The 21,933-nt window shown below is 46.8% G+C and overlaps 1 protein-coding gene across 22 annotated transcripts in view; it reads right to left on the reverse strand.

Annotated features, from left to right (window-relative positions):
* Positions 1–21,933, reverse strand: part of LOC115180474 (CUGBP Elav-like family member 2) — a 164,279-nt gene that overhangs the window by 48,008 nt on the left and 94,338 nt on the right. For all 22 annotated transcript variants that reach the window (XM_029742587.1, XM_029742578.1, XM_029742575.1 and 19 more), the window contains exon 3: positions 5,651–5,733. In XM_029742587.1, coding sequence (XP_029598447.1) covers positions 5,651–5,733 — 83 coding nt within the window. The remainder of the gene's footprint in view (positions 1–5,650; positions 5,734–21,933) is intronic.

Raw genomic sequence — 21,933 nt, forward strand, 5'->3', positions numbered from 1 at the left:
CAGATCTCACACTAGCAACACTACACATTGTAGCCACTCTTCCATCTAGTTTCTACCTATCCCTTTCTCTCTCTCTTTTTCTATCCCTCTTTCCCTCAGCCTACTTATCCCTCTCTCCTCTGTGGGGTGGAGGTAGAGGCAGTGACACAGAGACAGACAGATGGTCCTCATAGTGGGGAGTCAATAACTGTGGTCCACACACACACACACACACACACACACACACACACACACACACACACACACACACACACACACACACACACACACACACACAGACTCTTTCAACATGATTTTTTACAGACAAACATACATTCTGTGCCCATCTGCATTCCAGCCCTTTCCTTTCCCTACACACCCACGACAAGCATTAATACAACTAGACATCTATAATTCACCCTAACACACAATTATTTCTGCCTTCTATGTTCCCTCTCGTCGCCACTACCTCTCTCACACAGTTACCCCACATTATCCCCACTTATTTCCCTTAGTAAACAATTAACCCCAAGCCTGGGTGCTGAGTGACTGGGGGAATGTTGCATTAGCTATGTGGCGTAGCTCGCTAAGGTCCTAGTGCTAAGTACTCACAGTATTTAACATAGTTAGCCTTCATTACACAGCTCTCTCCTCTCTCAAACCAGCCTGCTGAGGAGAGGAAGTTAATTTGAAACAAGCAATTCATATTTTTTTTACGTTATATAAGTGTACACACTCTGAGACGGGCGGGAGGCTGGCGGGCGGGAGGCTGGCGGGTGGGAGGCTGGCGGGCGGGAGGCTGGCGTAATGTTGATGGGGATTACTTTCTCCAGCCCCTGTTTGCCATAGCATTTGGGCTTCACTCCGGCAATTACAGCCCTTAATTAAATTGATTTCTATAATGAGCGTCTGTAATGACACAGCGCTGTGGGATTGGCTTGGTGTGTGTATAAGTGCGTGTGTGTGTGTGTGTGTGTGTGTGTGTGTGTGTGTGTGTGTGTGTGTGTGACATTAGCAATGAGGAATGGGTAACTTGCTGTTTACTTAGTCTAGTGGTAAGTATAATGTGTGTATTGAGTAGGATTAAAAGATGAGACACACACAAACACACACTTTGCTCTTCCTTCCTCAGAATAGTCAGTTGCGTGTCAGAGCTCGAGACCACTCTGAAATGTCAGCTGTTTCAAACCAGAGGACCACACAAACATTTCCATGGTTATTCACTGTTCATAGCACATATCCTCTGGTACCCCATGCAGCATCAAGAACTGTCATATTCTTACACAAGGTAACTCCGGGGTTGCGTCCAAAATGGCACCCTATTCCCTAGAGTTCCTGGTCAAAAGTAGTGCACTATATAGGGGATAGGGTGTCAATTAGGACGCACCCGAGCTATCAGTCCAGGGATTGTTACCTCATCCCTTTTTCCAGAGAGGGTGCCAGACTCCTCTCTCTGCTGTTCCATAAGTGGCGTTCTGAAAGCCTTTGGTGATAGAGCAGGGATACGTGAAACGTGTCAACACCTGAACAAACAACACAGACAGAGCCCAATGTGATGGGACATGCCATTCCTACTTTAACTTCAACACGCATTGACACCCTCTCTGACTGTTGTGATTTCTTCCAGTTCACACCTGCCCAGGCTCAGCCTCTCCTAACTCAGTCCTGAATTCTTCCTGATTAGTATTGTGACTACTGGTGTGTGTGTGTGTGTGTGTGTGTGTGTGTGTGTGTGTGTGTGTGTGTGTGTGTGTGTGTGTGTAGGGGGGTGGGTTCATTTCTTTGGCCTTTCCAATTGATGGGCCATTCCTTGCAGGAAAAGTCTGTACTCATGTGACATTGAAGTATAATAATTACCTCACCATCTGAAAGGCTGACAAGGTTGGGACCTGAGTGTGTGTGTCAAAGTGTGTGTGTGTGTGTGTGTCAAAGTGTGTGTGTGTGTGTGTGTGTGTGTCAAAGTGTGTGTGTGTGTGTGTGTCAAAGTGTGTGTGTGTCAAAGTGTGTGTGTGTGTGTCAAAGTGTGTGTGTGTGTGTCAAAGTGTGTCAAAGTGTGTGTGTCAAAGTGTGTGTGTGTGTGTCAAAGTGTGTGTGTGTGTGTGTGTCAAAGTGTGTGTGTGTGTGTCAAAGTGTGTGTGTGTCAAAGTGTGTGTGTGTCAAAGTGTGTGTGTGTGTGTCAAAGTGTGTGTGTGTCAAAGTGTGTGTGTGTCAAAGTGTGTGTGTGTGGTCTCTGAAGTGCAGCTTTTTAATGAGCCCCACTCTCCTTATCAAACTTGACGCTCTGCAGCACTCTGATCAGCCTTCATCAAGGACACGGGGCTCGACTGATTACGTCTGAACTCACCCCTCCTCCCCTCCTCTCCCCCCACGTCTCACCCCGACACAGTGAGAATGAAATATCCTTGGAAGAAAAACTATGAATCAAAGGTGTTTTTATCCAGCGGATTTCTCACACAGAGAGAGAGGGAGAGATGGAGAAATGGACCGAGAGAGAGCTGCTGGAGGGCACTAGAAAGGACGTGTCCTAGATTAGCTCTCACACGTCCTCTCTCCCTCCTCCTCCCCCCCAGCCACACAGACTGACTGTATGTGTGTGTGACAGGCAGTCTGTGCCGTGCTGTGGGCGCTGGCGTGGGAAGACACCAGCCAGACTGTGTGTGTGTGTGTGTGTGTGTGTGTGTGTGTGTGTGTGTGTGTGTGTGTGTGTGTGTGTGTGTGTGTGTGACAGGCAGTCTGTGCTGTGGGCGCTGGCGTGGGGAGACACCAGCCAGACTGTGTGTGTGTGTGTGTGTGTGTGTGTGTGTGTGTGTGTGTGTGTGTGTGTGTGTGTGTGTGTGTGTGTGACAGGCAGTCTGTGCTGTGCTGTGGGCACTGGCGTGGGGAGACACCACCCATTTAGACATCTGTCAGCCGCTGATGTAAGAGTTCAATTTAGTGGAGAATCTCAGACAACCTTGTCTGGCGGATGGGCCGACAGGCTTTAACTCACATTTGTATTTGTGTCAGACCTGTTTTCAAATACTAATTCAGGTATTTCATTTCAAATACTCAAATACACTCCCATGCATTAAACCCAGGTATTTGAAAGTAGTATTTATATGAAGTATTTGAAGATACTCTCAAATACAATTTGGTCGACTCAAATAAAATTGTGTTTTGGGCTGTGTATTTAAAAATACTAAAATACACAGAAAAAAGTATTTTAAAAACAAATACACATGTATTTTAACCCAGATCTGGTGTGTGTGTGTGTGTGTGTGTGTGCAGAGGGGAGTAATTGTGTTTATGTTTGTGGTTGTATAGAGAGTAACTACTTTAGTGTGTATGTAATGAGTGTGTGTGTGTGTGTGTGTGTGTGTGTGTGTGTGTGTGTGTGTGTGTGTGTGTGTGTGTGTGTGTGTGTAGTGAGTGACTACTTATGGGTGCAGGAGTGTGTGTTTGTGGCCGTGTGTGTAGTGTGTGTGCGTGCGGATGTGTTTATGTGTGTGTGTAGTGTGACTACGTGTGTGTGTGTGTGTAGTGTGACTAAGCGTGTGTGTGTGTGTGTGTGTGTGTGTGTGTGTGGAGGTCCAGACTGCGGATGGCTGTGCAGCAGGGGAGGGTATTATGTTGTTAAATATCTGCAGAAGGAGCTGAGGGCATGTTTTCAGTAGATAGATGTTTTGGGGCCAGTTTAAAGCACAGCTCAGTGGTGACATTAGAGGCTCTCAGAGAAGCGGTCCCCCCCCCAGCTAAGTGCCCCGACCAGCCACCTCCACCCCCATTCCTCCAACCCCCCACCCACAGTCCACAGAGCATCATTAGCTGTTCATTAGAAAAACTCTACGTTTTTGTTCCTCTAAAACAGTCCCCCCCCTTTCACTCATCTAAAGCTACTTGGCAGATTTGGGGAGGGGAGGAGATACAGTATTTGCGTGTGTGTGTGTGTGTGTGTGTGTGTGTGTGTGTGTGTGTGTGTGTGTGTGTGTGTGTGTGTGTGTGTGTGTGTGGGAATCACTTAGGCATACGTCCAGTCCCTGTTCTGACCTGTGCAGGTTTAAGCAAGCTCTCCATTAACACATCATAGCACAAGCACAGCACACATGCACGGAAACACACACACACACGCACACACACACATAACACACAGCACTTGCAGTCTGCTGCCAAAGCTGGAAGCTTAGAGAGAGAGAGGGGAGGGAGAGACGGACAGGCAGGGAGTTGGCAGAGGAGAGAGGCTGCTTTTCTAAAGTGTGTCACTCCAATATGTGGCTGGCAGGAACCTGTGCTCTCAGTCTAGGCCTTTGTTTTTCTGAACACCGTGTTGGAGATGGGGGGGGGGGAGTATAGGAGTACAGGGCTGTACAGAACATCCACGTTTACACTCACTACCACATTCTCTCCAGACTGTTCACACTCAACGCCCTACACAAACATGGCAGCCATTCAACTGTTCCTGTGTGTGCCCTAAATCAATATGGCCACCGTTCAGCTTTGCCAGCCACTCTCGTCCAATATGGCTACCGTCCAACTGCTGTGATTGTGATTGGATCTCACCCTGTCAGGGCCTACAGTTTAGAGCACAAGAATGAACGAGGGAGAGACAGAGAGCCAATATAAACATTGTTCTACTGCCTTTTACAAGAGAGGGAGAGACAGAGAGCTAATAAGCACCTATTGTTTTTTAGCTGAACTCGTTTATTGCCTTGCCCTAAAGCGAACTGTGCTCTCCCTCTCTCCTTTCCTCATCACTCCGTCCTCTCCTTAGCTCACCTCTCTGTCCACCGCTCTACCTCCACTCAATATTAAAGCATTTATGGACTCTCTCTCTCCCATGACATCCCTCCAGCTCTCCCTCCCTCCTCCCAGAGGAAGGTCAGTCAGTACTTTATTAAAGTCCATCAGGTTTAAACATGCCTGCAGTGCTGCATTGCCGTTGAGATCTCAGAGGAGGCCATTTTAAATGAGTTAATCATCACCTTCCAAAACCGCTCAAATGGATTTGATTATGGTGCTATTGATTCAGCCCTGTGTGTGTTGGTTTTACCTGCCTGGGGAAAGGAGGGACAGAGGGAGGAGGAGTTGGCAGAGGGACAGAGGAAATGAAGGAGGGCGGTAATTTCACGTTCCCCTAATCCTAAAATGTTTAGCGCATGTGACGTATCATATCCGCCCTCCACCCTCATATCCGCCCTCATATCCGCCCTCATATCCGCCCTCATATCCGCCCTCATATCCGCCCTCATATCCGCCCTCATATCCACCCTCATATCCACCCTCTCTAACCCAATAGGTCCATCCACTAACCAGAGGAAATACAGTGTACAGACTTCCCTTCCCTCTAATCAATATGCTTCCAGAGCCTCAAAACAGCCAAGGCTGCAGCCTGCCAACACCCCAAGCAGGAGTAACCGTGGTCCAAGGGCCTGTTAAACCCAGAGGAGCAGTTAGAGACTTCCAGAACCTGGGAGGGGAGCCGAGACAAAATCCTATTGCTCTTCTATCCCTCAAATTGGGGTTAATATACACACATGGACAGAGGACAGCAGCAGGAGATTGGTCGAGGAAAGGCCCCCCCCCCCCACACACACACACAGCCACAGTGTGTGACGTGACAGTAATGGGAGATATCACTGACACTGCGTGACAGCAGGGCAGCGTGGGCCGAGGAGAAACGAGAACACCTACTCACCCCTGTTAAGGTCTTTATGTTATGTAATGCATTCTGGGCTTCAAGGGCAGCTTTCCGTGTGTAAAACGTGACAAAACAGCACCCTGGGAGAAGAGAGGGGGAGAAAGAGAGACAGAGAGAAGAACATGTTAAGTAACCAAAAAAAAGAGTTCTTAATTAATTCATACAGTTTTACGTCATCTGCCAAAAGTAGGCTCAAGGAGAAACCAGCTTAGCATTTAAAGAAAACATTCACGATTTTAAAACAATTCACTATTCATGACTTGAGTAACATTACTTCAGAATGACAGAGACATATCAAAGAGAGAGAGAAGGGGAGAGAGATGGAGAAGCAGGAGCCAGTCAGAGAGCCAGTGAGAGAGAGAGAGAGAGAGAGAGAGGGAGAGAGAAAGGAGACAGAGAGAGAGAGAGAGGGAGAGAGAAAGAAGGAAAGTCATTATAAATGAAATAGTAATCTCCAGTGTAGGTAGCAGACAGTTCAGCTGTAGACCATTAAGCCACAGTCAGCAGTATAAGGAGCAGAGGAACTGCTGAGTCATGTAGAATCACTGCTTCACACACAATTACAGTTTCCAATTCTTCATTTTCTGAGACGTGTGTGAATGACTAGTCCTACTGTCCATCCATCTCACTTCCGTTATGCTGCACAGGTACCATGTATTTTTATTTTTAACCCTGAGAGGAATTGGTAGAATGCATTGCTTTGCAGAGGGGTTGATGATTGCATTCCATTGGAAAGGTGTTTTCATATGGTGTTGTCTGTGTTTGGGATGGTTAAGGTCTTGGTCTAGCATGAAGGGAGTGCACTGTGTATGGGCAGGTTCAAGCTTAGAATAACAGTAGTAGTCTATATTACAATTCCCATAGCATATAGTCTGTGTATGGGAGGGGTTAGCCTAGCATTAGCTGTGTGTTGTGATGCCCATGTGTATGGACAGGTTTGAGCTTCGTATCAGCACTGTGATCCCCATAGCGTAGGGCCTGTGTATGGGATGGTAAGTGTAGCAGTAGTGGTGTGTATTGTGATCCCCATAGCGTAGGGCCTGTGTATGGGATGGTAAGTGTAGCAGTAGTGGTGTGTATTGTGATCCCCATAGCGTAGGGCCTGTGTATGGGATGGTAAGTGTAGCAGTAGTGGTGTGTATTGTGATCCCCATAGCGTAGGGCCTGTGTATGGGATGGTAAGTGTAACAGTAGTGGTGTGTATTGTGATCCCCATAGCGTAGGGCCTGTGTATGGGATGGTAAGTGTAGCAGTAGTGGTGTGTATTGTGATTCTCATAGCGTAGGGCCTGTGTATGGGATGGTAAGTGTAGCAGTAGTGGTGTGTATTGTGATCCCCATAGCGTAGGGCCTGTGTATGGGATGGTAAGTGTAACAGTAGTGGTGTGTATTGTGATCCCCATAGCGTAGGGCCTGTGTATGGGATGGTAAGTGTAGCAGTAGTGGTGTGTATTGTGATCCCCATAGCGTAGGGACTGTGTATGGGATGGTAAGTGTAGCAGTAGTGTTGTGTATTGTGATTCCCATAGCGTAAGGCCTGTGTATGGGATGGTAAGTGTAGCAGTAGTGGTGTGTATTGTGATTCTCATAGCGTAGGGTCTGTGTATGGGATGGTAAGTGTAGCAGTAGTGGTGTGTATTGTGATCCCCATAGCGTAGGGACTGTGTATGGGATGGTAAGTGTAGCAGTAGTGGTGTGTATTGTGATCCCCATAGCGTAGGGTCTGTGTATGGGATGGTAAGTGTAGCAGTAGTGGTGTGTATTGTGATCCCCATAGCGTAGGGCCTGTGTATGGGATGGTAAGTGTAGCAGTAGTGGTGTGTATTGTGATCCCCATAGCGTAGGGCCTGTGTATGGGATGGTAAGTGTAGCAGTAGTGGTGTGTATTGTGATCCCCATAGCGTAGGGCCTGTGTATGGGATGGTAAGTGTAGCAGTAGTGGTGTGTATTGTGATTCCCATAGCGTAAGGCCTGTGTATGGGATGGTAAGTGTAGCAGTAGTGGTGTGTATTGTGATTCTCATAGCGTAGGGCCTGTGTATGGGATGGTAAGTGTAGCAGTAGTGGTGTGTATTGTGATTCTCATAGCGTAGGGCCTGTGTATGGGATGGTAAGTGTAGCAGTAGTGGTGTGTATTGTGATTCTCATAGCGTAGGGCCTGTGTATGGGATGGTAAGTGTAGCAGTAGTGGTGTGTATTGTGATTCTCATAGCGTAGGGCCTGTGTATGGGATGGTAAGTGTAGCAGTAGTGGTGTGTATTGTGATTCTCATAGCGTAGGGCCTGTGTATGGGATGGTAAGTGTAGCAGTAGTGGTGTGTATTGTGATTCTCATAGCGTAGGGCCTGTGTATGGGATGGTAAGTGTAACAGTAGTGGTGTGTATTGTGATCCCCATAGCGTAGGGACTGTGTATGGGATGGTAAGTGTAGCAGTAGTGGTGTGTATTGTGATCCCCATAGCGTAGGGCCTGTGTATGGGATGGTAAGTGTAGCAGTAGTGGTGTGTATTGTGATTCCCATAGCGTAGGGCCTGTGTATGGGATGGTAAGTGTAGCAGTAGTGGTGTGTATTGTGATCCCCATAGCGTAGGGCCTGTGTATGGGATGGTAAGTGTAGCAGTAGTGGTGTGTATTGTGATTCTCATAGCGTAGGGCCTGTGTATGGGATGGTAAGTGTAGCAGTAGTGGTGTGTATTGTGATTCTCATAGCGTAGGGCCTGTGTATGGGATGGTAAGTGTAGCAGTAGTGGTGTGTATTGTGATTCTCATAGCGTAGGGCCTGTGAGGGCTAGCGATGTGGCGTGTGGTTGGCTGTCCCTGTTGGTGTGCTGTCAGGAAGAGGATCAAAGAGCAGAGCATAGTTCTCACACACTAAGGCTGCGTTTAGACAAGCAGACCAACTTTTGACCAATCACAGCAGGTCTCTTCACTTCAGATCTTTTTCACATCAGGTCTTTTTCGGTGCGTATGTGATTGGTCAAAAGAACAATTAGTGAAAAAAAGATCAGAATTGGGCTCATGCAAAACACTCATTCACAAAACCAGCAGTAGTGTACTCACTGCTGTGTTCGAGACCACCTAAAGCCAGACCGATTCAAGACCGAGACCGGAGGAGGGGCGAGTCCAAGTCAAGACCGAGACCGGAGGAGAGGCGAGACCAAGTCAAGACCGAGACCGGAGGAGGGGCGAGACCAAGTCAAGACCGAGACCGGAGGAGAGGCGAGACCAAGTCAAGACCGAGACCGGAGGAGGGGCGAGACCAAGTCAAGACCGAGACCGGAGGAGGGGCGAGACCAAGTCAAGACCGAGACCGGAGGAGAGGCGAGACCAAGTCAAGACCGAGACCGGAGGAGGGGCGAGACCAAGTCAAGACCGAGACCGGAGGAGGGGCGAGACCAAGTCAAGACCGAGACCGGAGGAGAGGCGAGACCAAGTCAAGACCGAGACCGGAGGAGAGGCGAGACCAAGTCAAGACCGAGACCGGAGGAGGGGCGAGACCAAGTCAAGACCGAGACCGGAGGAGAGGCGAGACCAAGTCAAGACCGAGTCCGGAGGAGAGGCGAGACCAAGTCAAGACCGAGACCGGAGGAGAGGCGAGACCAAGTCAAGACCGAGACCGGAGGAGGGGCGAGACCAAGTCAAGACCGAGACCGGAGGAGAGGCAAGACCAAGTCAAGACCGAGACCGGAGGAGAGGCGAGACCAAGTCAAGACCGAGACCGGAGGAGAGTCGAGACCAAGTCAAGACCGAGTCCGGAGGAGAGGCGAGACCAAGTCAAGACCGAGACCGGAGGAGGGGCGAGACCAAGTCAAGACCGAGACCGGAGGAGAGGCGAGACCAAGTCAAGACCGAGACCGGAGGAGGGGCGAGACCAAGTCAAGACCGAGACCGGAGGAGGGGCGAGACCAAGTCAAGACCGAGACCGGAGGAGAGGCGAGACCAAGTCAAGACCGAGACCGGAGGAGGGGCGAGACCAAGTCAAGACCGAGACCGGAGGAGAGGCGAGACCAAGTCAAGACCGAGACCGGAGGAGAGGCGAGACCAAGTCAAGACCGAGACCGGAGGAGAGGCGAGACCAAGTCAAGACCGAGACCGGAGGAGAGGCGAGACCAAGTCAAGACCGAGACCGGAGGAGAGGCGAGACCAAGTCAAGACCGAGACCGGAGGAGAGGCGAGACCAAGTCAAGACCGAGACCGGAGGAGAGGCGAGACCAAGTCAAGACCGAGACCGGAGGAGGGGCGAGACCAAGTCAAGACCGAGACCGGAGGAGGGGCGAGACCAAGTCAAGACCGAGACCGGAGGAGGGGCGAGACCAAGTCAAGACCGAGACCGGAGGAGGGGCGAGACCAAGTCAAGACCGAGACCGGAGGAGAGGCGAGACCAAGTCAAGACCGAGACCGGAGGAGAGGCGAGACCAAGTCAAGACCGAGACCGGAGGAGAGGCGAGACCAAGTCAAGACCGAGACCGGGATGGTGACAAGGGTTCTGAGACAGAGTCAAGACCGAGACCGGGAGGCGGGACAAGACCGGGAGGCGGAACGAGACCGGGAGGCGGAACAAGGGGTCTGAGACAGAGACAAGACCGAGACCGGGAGGCGGGACGAGACCGGGAGGCGGAACGAGACCGGGATGGTGACAAGGGTTCTGAGACAGAGACAAGACCGAGACCGGGAGGCGGGACGAGACCGGGAGGCGGGACGAGACCGGGAGGGTGACGAGGGGTCTGAGACAGAGTCAAGACCGAGACCGGAGGAGGGGCGAGACCGAGTCAAGACCGAGATCGGGAGGGTGACTAGGGGTCTGAGACAGAGTCAAGACCGAGACCAGAAAAATGCAGGTCAAATTAAAGACCATGATTGTAATTTTGTCAAATCGCCACCATAATAAGAGTTCAAAATGTCCAGTATTTCTGTGTTCATATTTCAGAACAATATAGATTCTTTAGACATTAAAAATAATAAAGAAACGCATGCTGAGGAAAATAGAGCCATTCTACAAATTATTACTAACCCAAATACAGTGGGGAACGATTGGCCTTCAAAGAAGGGATAAGGATTTATAAAATAATGATTATAATAATAATAATGATGTCCTGATTTAATCTTGTCAGTTTTTGTTGGTAAGGGAAGTGTTAACACTGAGGGTTAACACCAATGAGGATTTTTCTTTGCTGTCTCTGGGGAGATACATCTAGCTAGCTAAGTCAGCCATTGGCTAGGCCATCAGAAGCCAGATAAAGGCATATGCCATTCAACTGTATTAGGGCCAAATTTGTGTGGAGTGACAGTGGAATCAACCAATCACATTTTGACTTAATGGGTGGGACCGTTTTTACAAAAACTACTGCCTTCTTGAAGGCCAGCAGGTGTTATCAAAGAGGCTGTTGTTGCTAAATTGTTAGCTTCTCTCTTTTCAAGAATAATGAGCATCATCTGGTGAGTGGAACTGTGTTTTTTTTTATTGCAGTGTGTTTTCTGTTGTTAGCCATCTCTTTGAAAATAACTTGTGTGTGTGTTGAACATTGTTGCATTTAAAGTGGAACTGACAGCGTTTTAGCAACATGACATTTACACCCCCAGGAAGAATATGACACATTTAAAAATTACATTCTGACAAGTGACCACTTAGATATGGTCATTTTCACGTTTTCATAGATTCTTAGAATGTTTGACAATGACGTATACTAAGGCATTTGTGAAAAGTCTATAGTAATATAGAGTTGGAAAGCGGCTGTGCGTTTGGACAATTAATAGACACTGCAGTAAATAAAACCGAATAAAAACATCTGTCTTGTCCAGGACCGGAGTCAACACAGACCGGTGGGCTATAGCCAATCAGAGCTACAGTAGACTTTTATACCAACAAGCCATTTGTCACACAGACCGTCCATCATTCACACTGAACTGGACTGTGTGTTTACAGTCAGTAGGACCTTCCATCATTCACACTGAACTGGACTGTGTGTTTACAGTCAGTAGGACCTTCCATCATTCACACTGAACTGGACTGTGTGTTTACAGTCAGTAGGACCTTCCATCATTCACACTGAACTGGACTGTGTGTTTACAGTCAGTAGGACCTTCCATCATTCACACTGAACTGGACTGTGTTTACAGTCAGTAGCAACAGTGCGACTTTAGATCATTAGAACACATTCACCAAATGCCACAAAATACACCTGAATGGATTTCTGCAAATATGTAAACACCACGGGAGTCCTGTTACATTTGGGAACTTTACAGTCCTCTTGATCAAACCACCATGAAAAGGTCTGCTCTCTCCCCCTCAGTTATGCACATCAACAACAAGATCAACAACTCATGCAAGCCAGAGCAAGATGAGCTAAAATCTAACCAAGGAACATTAAACTTTTTCAGCTAGTTGGCCGTCAAAATTGCACTGATAAACGATGGGGAATTGTAGCCTCCGAGTACTTCTGCAGCTTGCCTGTCAATGCATGCTTGTCCCAATCAAGCACCCAAGCTAACTGGCTAAAGCTACCTAGCTTTCTACTTCCAGACACAAATGAGAGAACAACTCACTCTGACCATTTTACTCACCTTGACTAGCTATTACGTTTTTCCAGTTTTAATTACACCGGTCATATTCAGTGAGTATTGCGCATTTGTAAATTCATCACTTGTTCTGCACTATGGCACACTCAGAGGAGAGTGCTCTGAAATCAGAGTAGATGTTTATATTTAGCCTTTATTTAACTAAGCAAGTCAGTTAACAACAAATTCTTATTTACAATGACGGCCTACACCAGCCAAACTCAGACAACACTGGGCCAATTGTGCGCCACCCTACGGGACTCCCAATCACGGCCAGTTGTGATACAGTCTGGATTCGAACCAGGTTGTCTGTATTGACGCCTCTAGCAGAGATGCAGTGTCTTAGACCACTGCCCCACTTGGGAGCCCAGATAGCCAGAGTGAATTTGCAAATGCAAGATATATGCTAACTGGAGTTGTTCTTGCTAGCTTACCAAATGACACCTGCATCTCTAGCTGTGTACAGCCACTGAAAAACGATATGAGGGGACAAAGTCAGTTGCTCACCCACTCCTCTAATGGGATGACATGACATCCTCCTAGCAGCTAGCTTGCTATCTATCTAGCTAATGTTAGGCTCTGTGTTTTTAGCTTGCTACATAAATAGATACTCTAGCCTATTAGCCACGTTATGACTGACCTGTGATCATCTTGCTAGTTTGATTGTATTGACATTCCCAGTCTTAGTTACATTCGTCCATTTTTTTGTCCAGAATATTGAGTCATTGAAACTGAAATCCTGAATGGAGGCAGCGATTTAATGTACCAGGGCAGCTGTAAGTTACAACCTAACAGCAATATGTTTTGGACTACCAAGAAATGTATCGGTGAATTATATTAATCATGCATTGAACTGCATCCATATATTCTGCCAACAATGCCTTACTCTATGTCATGGAACGTTGAGTCAAATAGTCTATTTTTTAAACCTCTTATGAAGTTGGTTTTGTAGCATAAACTGTGAATTTGATATTTTTGACTGATATTCTAATTTTCTGCTCATTTCATATCTGCAAAGTAGTTACAACTCTGTCAGTTACACTTTATACTTTAGGTCACCGGTTACTTTGTGTGCTAAACGTGAAATGTTTTTTTGCAACGGGAAGTAATAGTCAGTTGGGAAATGCTTAATGTTTTTGTTTTTGTATTTTTATGAATGGGACCTACTGGTTTATGGACTGCTTCAACTTTAACATCATGCTGTGTGTGACTGCTGTCTTTCCATCGACCCTATGCAGTGGTGTAGTGGTTTCTGGAGAAGTGGGAAAGCTAACATTTTGCCAAATCATTCTCAAATGGCCAGCCCAGCAAAGGAAAGGCACCCCGTTTCTCTCAGTTTTTTATGAGTTTTCTTACAGATTTGACAGATTTTCACTCTTAAATGTTCAAATAGAAAAATATACTAAGATGTGATGTTCTAAGTCCACAACAATGCTTAAACTAAATCAATCTGATTGGGTGGGCCTGTCAAGGCCTGGCTCCCCATTGGGTGGGCCTCTGTCCACCCAGGCCCATCCATGTCTACGCCCCTGATGCAAACAGCGCATGTTGACAATTGTGCATCACAAATAGCATACCAGCCAACACTTCGGACGTAACTTCTTTATACCAGGTTTACATGCCCATTGTTGCCTTAGTTAGCATTTACTGCTAGATATCATAAATTGAAATGTCTTACCTACCCTACCCGCTACCAATGTCATTCTTCTGTGAGCTGCTCCATGCCAAAACACGTTGAGCTGCACACTTCCTGCCTGCACATGATATTCCGCTGTGCACGGCACAGAAGAATACTGTACACTTCACGTGCGTTGCGATTGTGTAGGCTACTTTATGCATGATTTCCCTATTGTACTACATAACTGATAAGTCATATACCTCCACTACACTACTTTGATACGCATCAGTAGGGATTAAGAAGTCAGTATATGCAATTCCCACTGAATGAAAAGTGTACATACGGTTTATACCTGCGTATAGCCTCCACTACACCACTGGCCCTTTGTGTTTTACTAAAAGTGCTCCCTCTTACATGAGTGCGCTGGTATTACGGTTCCTTTCAGAATCACCAACCTGTCACACACTGAAGACCTATAGGTTCACCACTGTACTAACCTGTCACACACTGAAGACCTATAGGTTCACCACTGTACTAACCTGTCACACTGAAGACCTATAGGTTCACCACTGTACTAACCTGTCACACACTGAAGACCTATAGGTTCACCACTGTACTAACCTGTCACACACTGAAGACCTATAGGTTCACCACTGTACTAACCTGTCACACACTGAAGACCTATAGGTTCACCACTGTACTAACCTGTCACACACTGGAGACCTATAGGTTCACCACTGTACTAACCTGTCACACACTGAAGACCTATAGGTTCACCACTGTACTAACCTGTCACACACTGAAGACCTATAGGTTCACCACTGTACTAACCTGTCACACACTGAAGACCTATAGGTTCACCACTGTACTAACCTGTCACACACTGAAGGCCTATAGGTTCACCACTGTACTAACCTGTCACACACTGGAGACCTATAGGTTCACCACTGTACTAACCTGGCACACACACTGAAGACCTATAGGTTCACCACTGTACTAACCTGTCACACACTGAAGACCTATAGGTTCACCACTGTACTAACCTGTCACACACTGAAGACCTATAGGTTCACCACTGTACTAACCTGTCACACACTGAAGACCTATAGGTTCACCACTGTACTAACCTGTCACACTGAAGACCTATAGGTTCACTACTGTACTAACCTGTCACACACTGAAGACCTATAGGTTCACCACTGTACTAACCTGTCACACACTGAAGACCTATAGGTTCACCACTGTACTAACCTGTCACACACTGAAGACCTATAGGTTCACCAGTGTACTAACCTGTCACACACTGAAGACCTATAGGTTCACCACTGTACCAACCTGTCACACACTGAAGACCTATAGGTTCACCACTGTACTAACCTGTCACACACTGAAGACCTATAGGTTCACCACTGTACTAACCTGTCACACACTGAAGACCTATAGGTTCACCACTGTACTAACCTGTCAAACTGAAGACCTATAGGTTCACCACTGTACCAACCTGTCACACACTGAAGACCTATAGGTTCACCACTGTACTAACCTGTCACACACTGAAGACCTATAGGTTCACCACTGTACTAACCTGTCACACACTGAAGACCTATAGGTTCACCACTGTACTAACCTGTCACACACTGAAGACCTATAGGTTCACCACTGTACTAACCTGTCACACACTGAAGACCTATAGGTTCACCACTGTACCAACCTGTCACACACTGAAGACCTATAGGTTCACCACTGTACTAACCTGTCACACACTGAAGACCTATAGGTTCACCACTGTACTAACCTGTCACACACTGAAGACCTATAGGTTCACCACTGTACTAACCTGTCACACACTGAAGGCCTATAGGTTCACCACTGTACTAACCTGTCACACACTGGAGACCTATAGGTTCACCACTGTACTAACCTGTCACACACTGAAGGCCTATAGGTTCACTACTGTACTAACCTGTCACACACTGAAGACCTATAGGTTCACCACTGTACTAACCTGTCACACACTGAAGACCTATAGGTTCACCACTGTACTAACCTGTCACACACTGAAGACCTATAGGTTCACCACTGTACTAACCTGTCACACACTGAAGACCTATAGGTTCACCACTGTACTAACCTGTCACACACTGAAGACCTATAGGTTCACCACTGTACTAACCTGTCACACTGAAGACCTATAGGTTCACTACTGTACTAACCTGTCACACACTGAAGACCTATAGGTTCACCACTGTACTAACCTGTCACACACTGAAGACCTATAGGTTCACCACTGTACTAACCTGTCACACACTGAAGACCTATAGGTTCACCAGTGTACTAACCTGTCACACACTGAAGACCTATAGGTTCACCACTGTACCAACCTGTCACACACTGAAGACCTATAGGTTCACCACTGTACTAACCTGTCACACACTGAAGACCTATAGGTTCACCACTGTACTAACCTGTCACACACTGAAGACCTATAGGTTCACCACTGTACTAACCTGTCAAACTGAAGACCTATAGGTTTCACCACTGTACAACCTGTCACACACTGAAGACCTATAGGTTCACCACTGTACTAACCTGTCACACACTGAAGACCTATAGGTTCACCACTGTACTAACCTGTCACACACTGAAGACCTATAGGTTCACACTGTACTAACCTGTCACACACTGAAGACCTATAGGTTCACCACTGTACTAACCTGTCACACACTGAAGACCTATAGGTTCACCACTGTACTAACCTGTCACACACTGAAGACCTATAGGTTCACCACTGTACTAACCTGTCAAACTGAAGACCTATAGGTTCACCACTGTACCAACCTGTCACACACTGAAGACCTATAGGTTCACCACTGTACTAACCTGTCACACACTGAATACCTATAGGTTCACCACTGTATTAACCTGTCACACACTGAAGACCTATAGGTTCACCACTGTACTAACCTGTCACACACTGAAGACCTATAGGTTCACCACTGTACTAACCTGTCACACACTGAAGACCTATAGGTTCACCACTGTACCAACCTGTCACACACTGAAGACCTATAGGTTCACCACTGTACTAACCTGTCACACACTGAAGACCTATAGGTTCACCACTGTACTAACCTGTCACACCTGAAGACCTATAGGTTCACCACTGTACTAACCTGTCACACACTGAAGACCTATAGGTTCACCACTGTACTAACCTGTCACACACTGAAGACCTATAGGTTCACCACTGTACTAACTGTCAAACTGAAGACCTATAGGTTCACCACTGTACCTAACCTGTCACACACTGAAGACCTATAGGTTCACCACTGTACCAACCTGTCACACACTGAAGACCTATAGGTTCACCACTGTACTAACCTGTCACACACTGAAGACCTATAGGTTCACCACTGTACTAACCTGTCACACACTGAAGACCTATAGGTTCACCACTGTACTAACCTGTCACACACTGAAGACCTATAGGTTCACCACTGTACCAACCTGTCACACACTGAAGACCTATAGGTTCACCACTTGTACTAACCTGTCACACACTGAAGACCTATAGGTTCACCACTGTACCAACCTGTCACCACTGAAGACCTATAGGTTCACCACTGTACTAACCTGTCCACACTGAAGACCTATAGGTTCACCACTGTACTACCTGTCACACACTGAAGACCTATAGGTTCACCACTGTACTAACCTGTCACACACTGAAGACCTATAGGTTCACCACTGTACTAACCTGTCACACACTGAAGACCTATAGGTTCACCACTGTACCAACCTGTCACACACTGAAGACCTATAGGTTCACCACTGTACCAACCTGTCACACACTGAAGACCTATAGGTTCACCACTGTACTAACCTGTCACACACTGAAGACCTATAGGTTCACCACTCTACTAACCTGTCACACACTGAAGACCTATAAGTTCACCGCTGTACTAACCTGTCACACACTGAAGACCTATAGGTTCACCACTGTACTAACCTGTCACACTGAAGACCTATAGGTTCACCACTGTACTAACCTGTCACACTGAAGACCTTTAGGTTCACCACTCTACTAACCTGTCACACACTGAAGACCTATAGGTTCACCACTGTACTAACCTGTCACACACTGAAGGCCTATAGGTTCACCACTGTACTAACCTGTCACACACTGAAGACCTATAGGTTCACCACTGTACTAACCTGTCACACACTGAAGACCTATAGGTTCACCACTGTACTAACCTGTCACACTGAAGACCTATAGGTTCACCACTGTACTAACCTGTCACACACTGAAGACCTATAGGTTCACCACTCTACTAACCTGTCACACACTGAAGACCTATAGGTTCACCACCACTGTACAACCTGTCACACTGAAGACCTATAGGTTCACCAACTGTACTAACCTGTCACACACTGAAGGCCTATAGGTTCACCACTGTACTAACCTGTCACACACACTGAAGGCCTATAGGTTCACCACTGTACTAACCTGTCACACACTGAAGGCCTATAGGTTCACCACTGTACTAACGCTGTCACACACTGAAGACCTATAGGTCACCACTGTAATAAACCTGTCACACACACACTGAAGACCTATAGGTTCACCACTGTACTAACCTGTCCACACACAACACTGAAGACCTATAGGTTCACACCACTGTACTAACCTGTCACACTGAAGACCTATAGGTTCACCACTGTACTAACCTGTCACAGTGAAGACCTATAGGTTCACCACTGTACCAACCTGTCACACACTGAAGACCTATAGGTTCACCACTGTACTAACCTGACACACACTGAAGACCTATAGGTTCACCACTGTACTAACCTGTCACACACTGAAGACCTATAGGTTCACCACTGTACTAACCTGTCACACACTGAAGACCTATAGGTTCACCACTGTACTAACCTGTCACACACTGAAGACCTATAGGTTCACCACTGTACTAACCTGCACACTGAAGACCTATAGGTTCACCACTGTACTAACCTGTCACACTGAAGACCTATAGGTTCACCACTGTACTAACCTGTCACACACTGAAGACCTATAGGTTCACCACTGTACTAACCTGTCACACACTGAAGACCTATAGGTTCACCACTGTACTAACCTGTCACAAACTGAAGACCTATAGGTTCACCACTGTACTAACCTGTCACACACTGAAGACCTATAGGTTCACCACTGTACTAACCTGTCACACACTGAAGACCTATAGGTTCACCACTGTACTAACCTGTCACACACTGAAGGCCTATAGGTTCACCACTGTACTAACCTGTCACACACTGAAGACCTATAGGTTCACCCACTGTACTAACCTGTCACACACACACTGAAGACCTATAGGTTCACCACTGTACTAACCTGTCACACTGAAGACTTATAGGTTCACCACTGTACTAACCTGTCACACACTGAAGACCTACAGGTTCACCACTGTACTAACCTGTCACACCACTGAAGACCTATAGGTTCACCACTGTACTAACCTGTCACACTGAAGACCTATAGGTTCACCACTGTACTACCCTGTCACACACTGAAGACCTATAGGTTCACCACTGTACTAACCTGTCACACTGAAGACCTATAGGTTCACCACTGTACTAACCTGTCACACACTGAAGGCCTATAGGTTCACCACTGTACTAACCTGTCACACACTGAAGGCCTATATGTTCACCACTTACTACCTGTCACACACTGAAGGCCTATATGTTCACCACTGTACTAACCTGTCACACACTGAAGGCCTATAGGTTCACCACTGTACTAACCTGTCACACACTGAAGACCTATAGGTTCACCACTGTACTAACCTGTCAAACTGAAGACCTATAGGTTCACCACTGTACAACCTGTCACACACTGAAGACCTATAGGTTCACCACTGTACTAACCTGTCACACACTGAATACCTATAGGTTCACCACTGTATCTAACCTGTCACACACTGAAGACCTATAGGTTCACCACTGTACTAACCCTGTCACACACTGAAGACCTATAGGTTCACCACTGTACTAACCTGTCACACCTGAAGACCCTATAGGGTCACCACTGTACCAACCTGTCACACACTGAAGACCTATAGGTTCACCACTGTACTAACCTGTCCACACTGAAGACCTATAGGTTCACCACTCTACTAACCTGTCACACACTGAAGACCTATAAGTTCACACGCTGTACTAACCTGTCACACACTGAAGACCTATAGTTCACCACTGTAACTAACCTGTCACACTGAAGACCTATAGGTTCACCACTGTACTAACCTGTCACACTGAAGACCTTAGGTTCACCACTCTAACTAACCTGTCACACACTGAAGACCTATAGGTTCACCACTGTACTAACCTGTCACACACTGAAGGCCTATAGGTTCACCACTGTACTAACCTGTCACACACTGAAGACCTATAGGTTCACCACTGTACTAACCTGTCACACACTGAGACCTATAGGTTCACCACTGTACTAACCTGTCACACACTGAAGACCTATAGGTTCACCACTGTACTAACCTGTCACACACTGAAGACCTATAGGTTCACCACTCTACTAACCTGTCACACACTGAAGACCTATAGGTTCACCACTGTACTAACCTGTCACACTGAAGACCTATAGGTTCACCACTGTACTAACCTGTCACACCTGAAGGCCTATAGGTTCAACCACTGTACTAAACCTGTCACACACTGAAGGCTATAGGTTCACCACTGTACTAACCTGTCACACACTGAAGGCTCTATAGGTTCACCACTGTACTAACCTGTCACACACTGAAGACCTATAGGTTCACCACTGTAATAACCTGTCACACACACACTGAAGACCTATAGGTTCACCACTGTACTAACCTGTCACACACACTGAAGACCTATAGGTTCACCACTGTACTAACCTGTCACACTGAAGACCTATAGGTTCACCACTGTACTAACCTGTCACAGTGAAGACCTATAGGTTCACCACTGTACCAACCTGTCACACACTGAAGACCTATAGGTTCACCACTGTACTAACCTGTCACACACTGAAGACCTATAGGTTCACCACTGTACTAACCTGTCACACACTGAAGACCTATAGGTTCACCACTGTACTAACCTGTCACACACACTGAAGACCTATAGGTTCACCACTGTACTAACCTGTCACACACTGAAGACCTATAGGTTCACCACTGTACTAACCTGTCACACTGAAGACCTATAGGTTCACCACTGTACTAACCTGTCACACTGAAGACCTATAGGTTCACCACTGTACTAACCTGTCACACACTGAAGACCTATAGGTTCACCACTGTACTAACCTGTCACACACTGAAGACCTATAGGTTCACCACTGTACTAACCTGTCACACACTGAAGACCTATAGGTTCACCACTGTACTAACCTGTCACACACTGAAGACCTATAGGTTCACCACTGTACTAACCTGTCACACACTGAAGACCTATAGGTTCACCACTGTACTAACCTGTCACACACTGAAGGCCTATAGGTTCACCACTGTACTAACCTGTCACACACTGAAGACCTATAGGTTCACCACTGTACTAACCTGTCACACACTGAAGACCTATAGGTTCACCACTGTACTAACCTGTCACACTGAAGACTTATAGGTTCACCACTGTACTAACCTGTCACACACTGAAGACCTACAGGTTCACCACTGTACTAACCTGTCACACACTGAAGACCTATAGGTTCACCACTGTACTAACCTGTCACACTGAAGACCTATAGGTTCACCACTGTACTAACCTGTCACACACTGAAGACCTATAGGTTCACCACTGTACTAACCTGTCACACTGAAGACCTATAGGTTCACCACTGTACTAACCTGTCACACACTGAAGGCCTATAGGTTCACCACTGTACTAACCTGTCACACACTGAAGGCCTATAGGTTCACCACTGTACTAACCTGTCACACTGAAGACCTTTAGGTTCACCACTCTACTAACCTGTCACACACTGAAGACCTATAGGTTCACCACTGTACTAACCTGTCACACACTGAAGACCTATAGGTTCACCACTGTACTAACC

The sequence above is a fragment of the Salmo trutta genome, chromosome 40 (assembly GCF_901001165.1).
Source record: "Salmo trutta chromosome 40, fSalTru1.1, whole genome shotgun sequence".
Lineage (NCBI taxonomy): Eukaryota > Metazoa > Chordata > Actinopteri > Salmoniformes > Salmonidae > Salmo > Salmo trutta.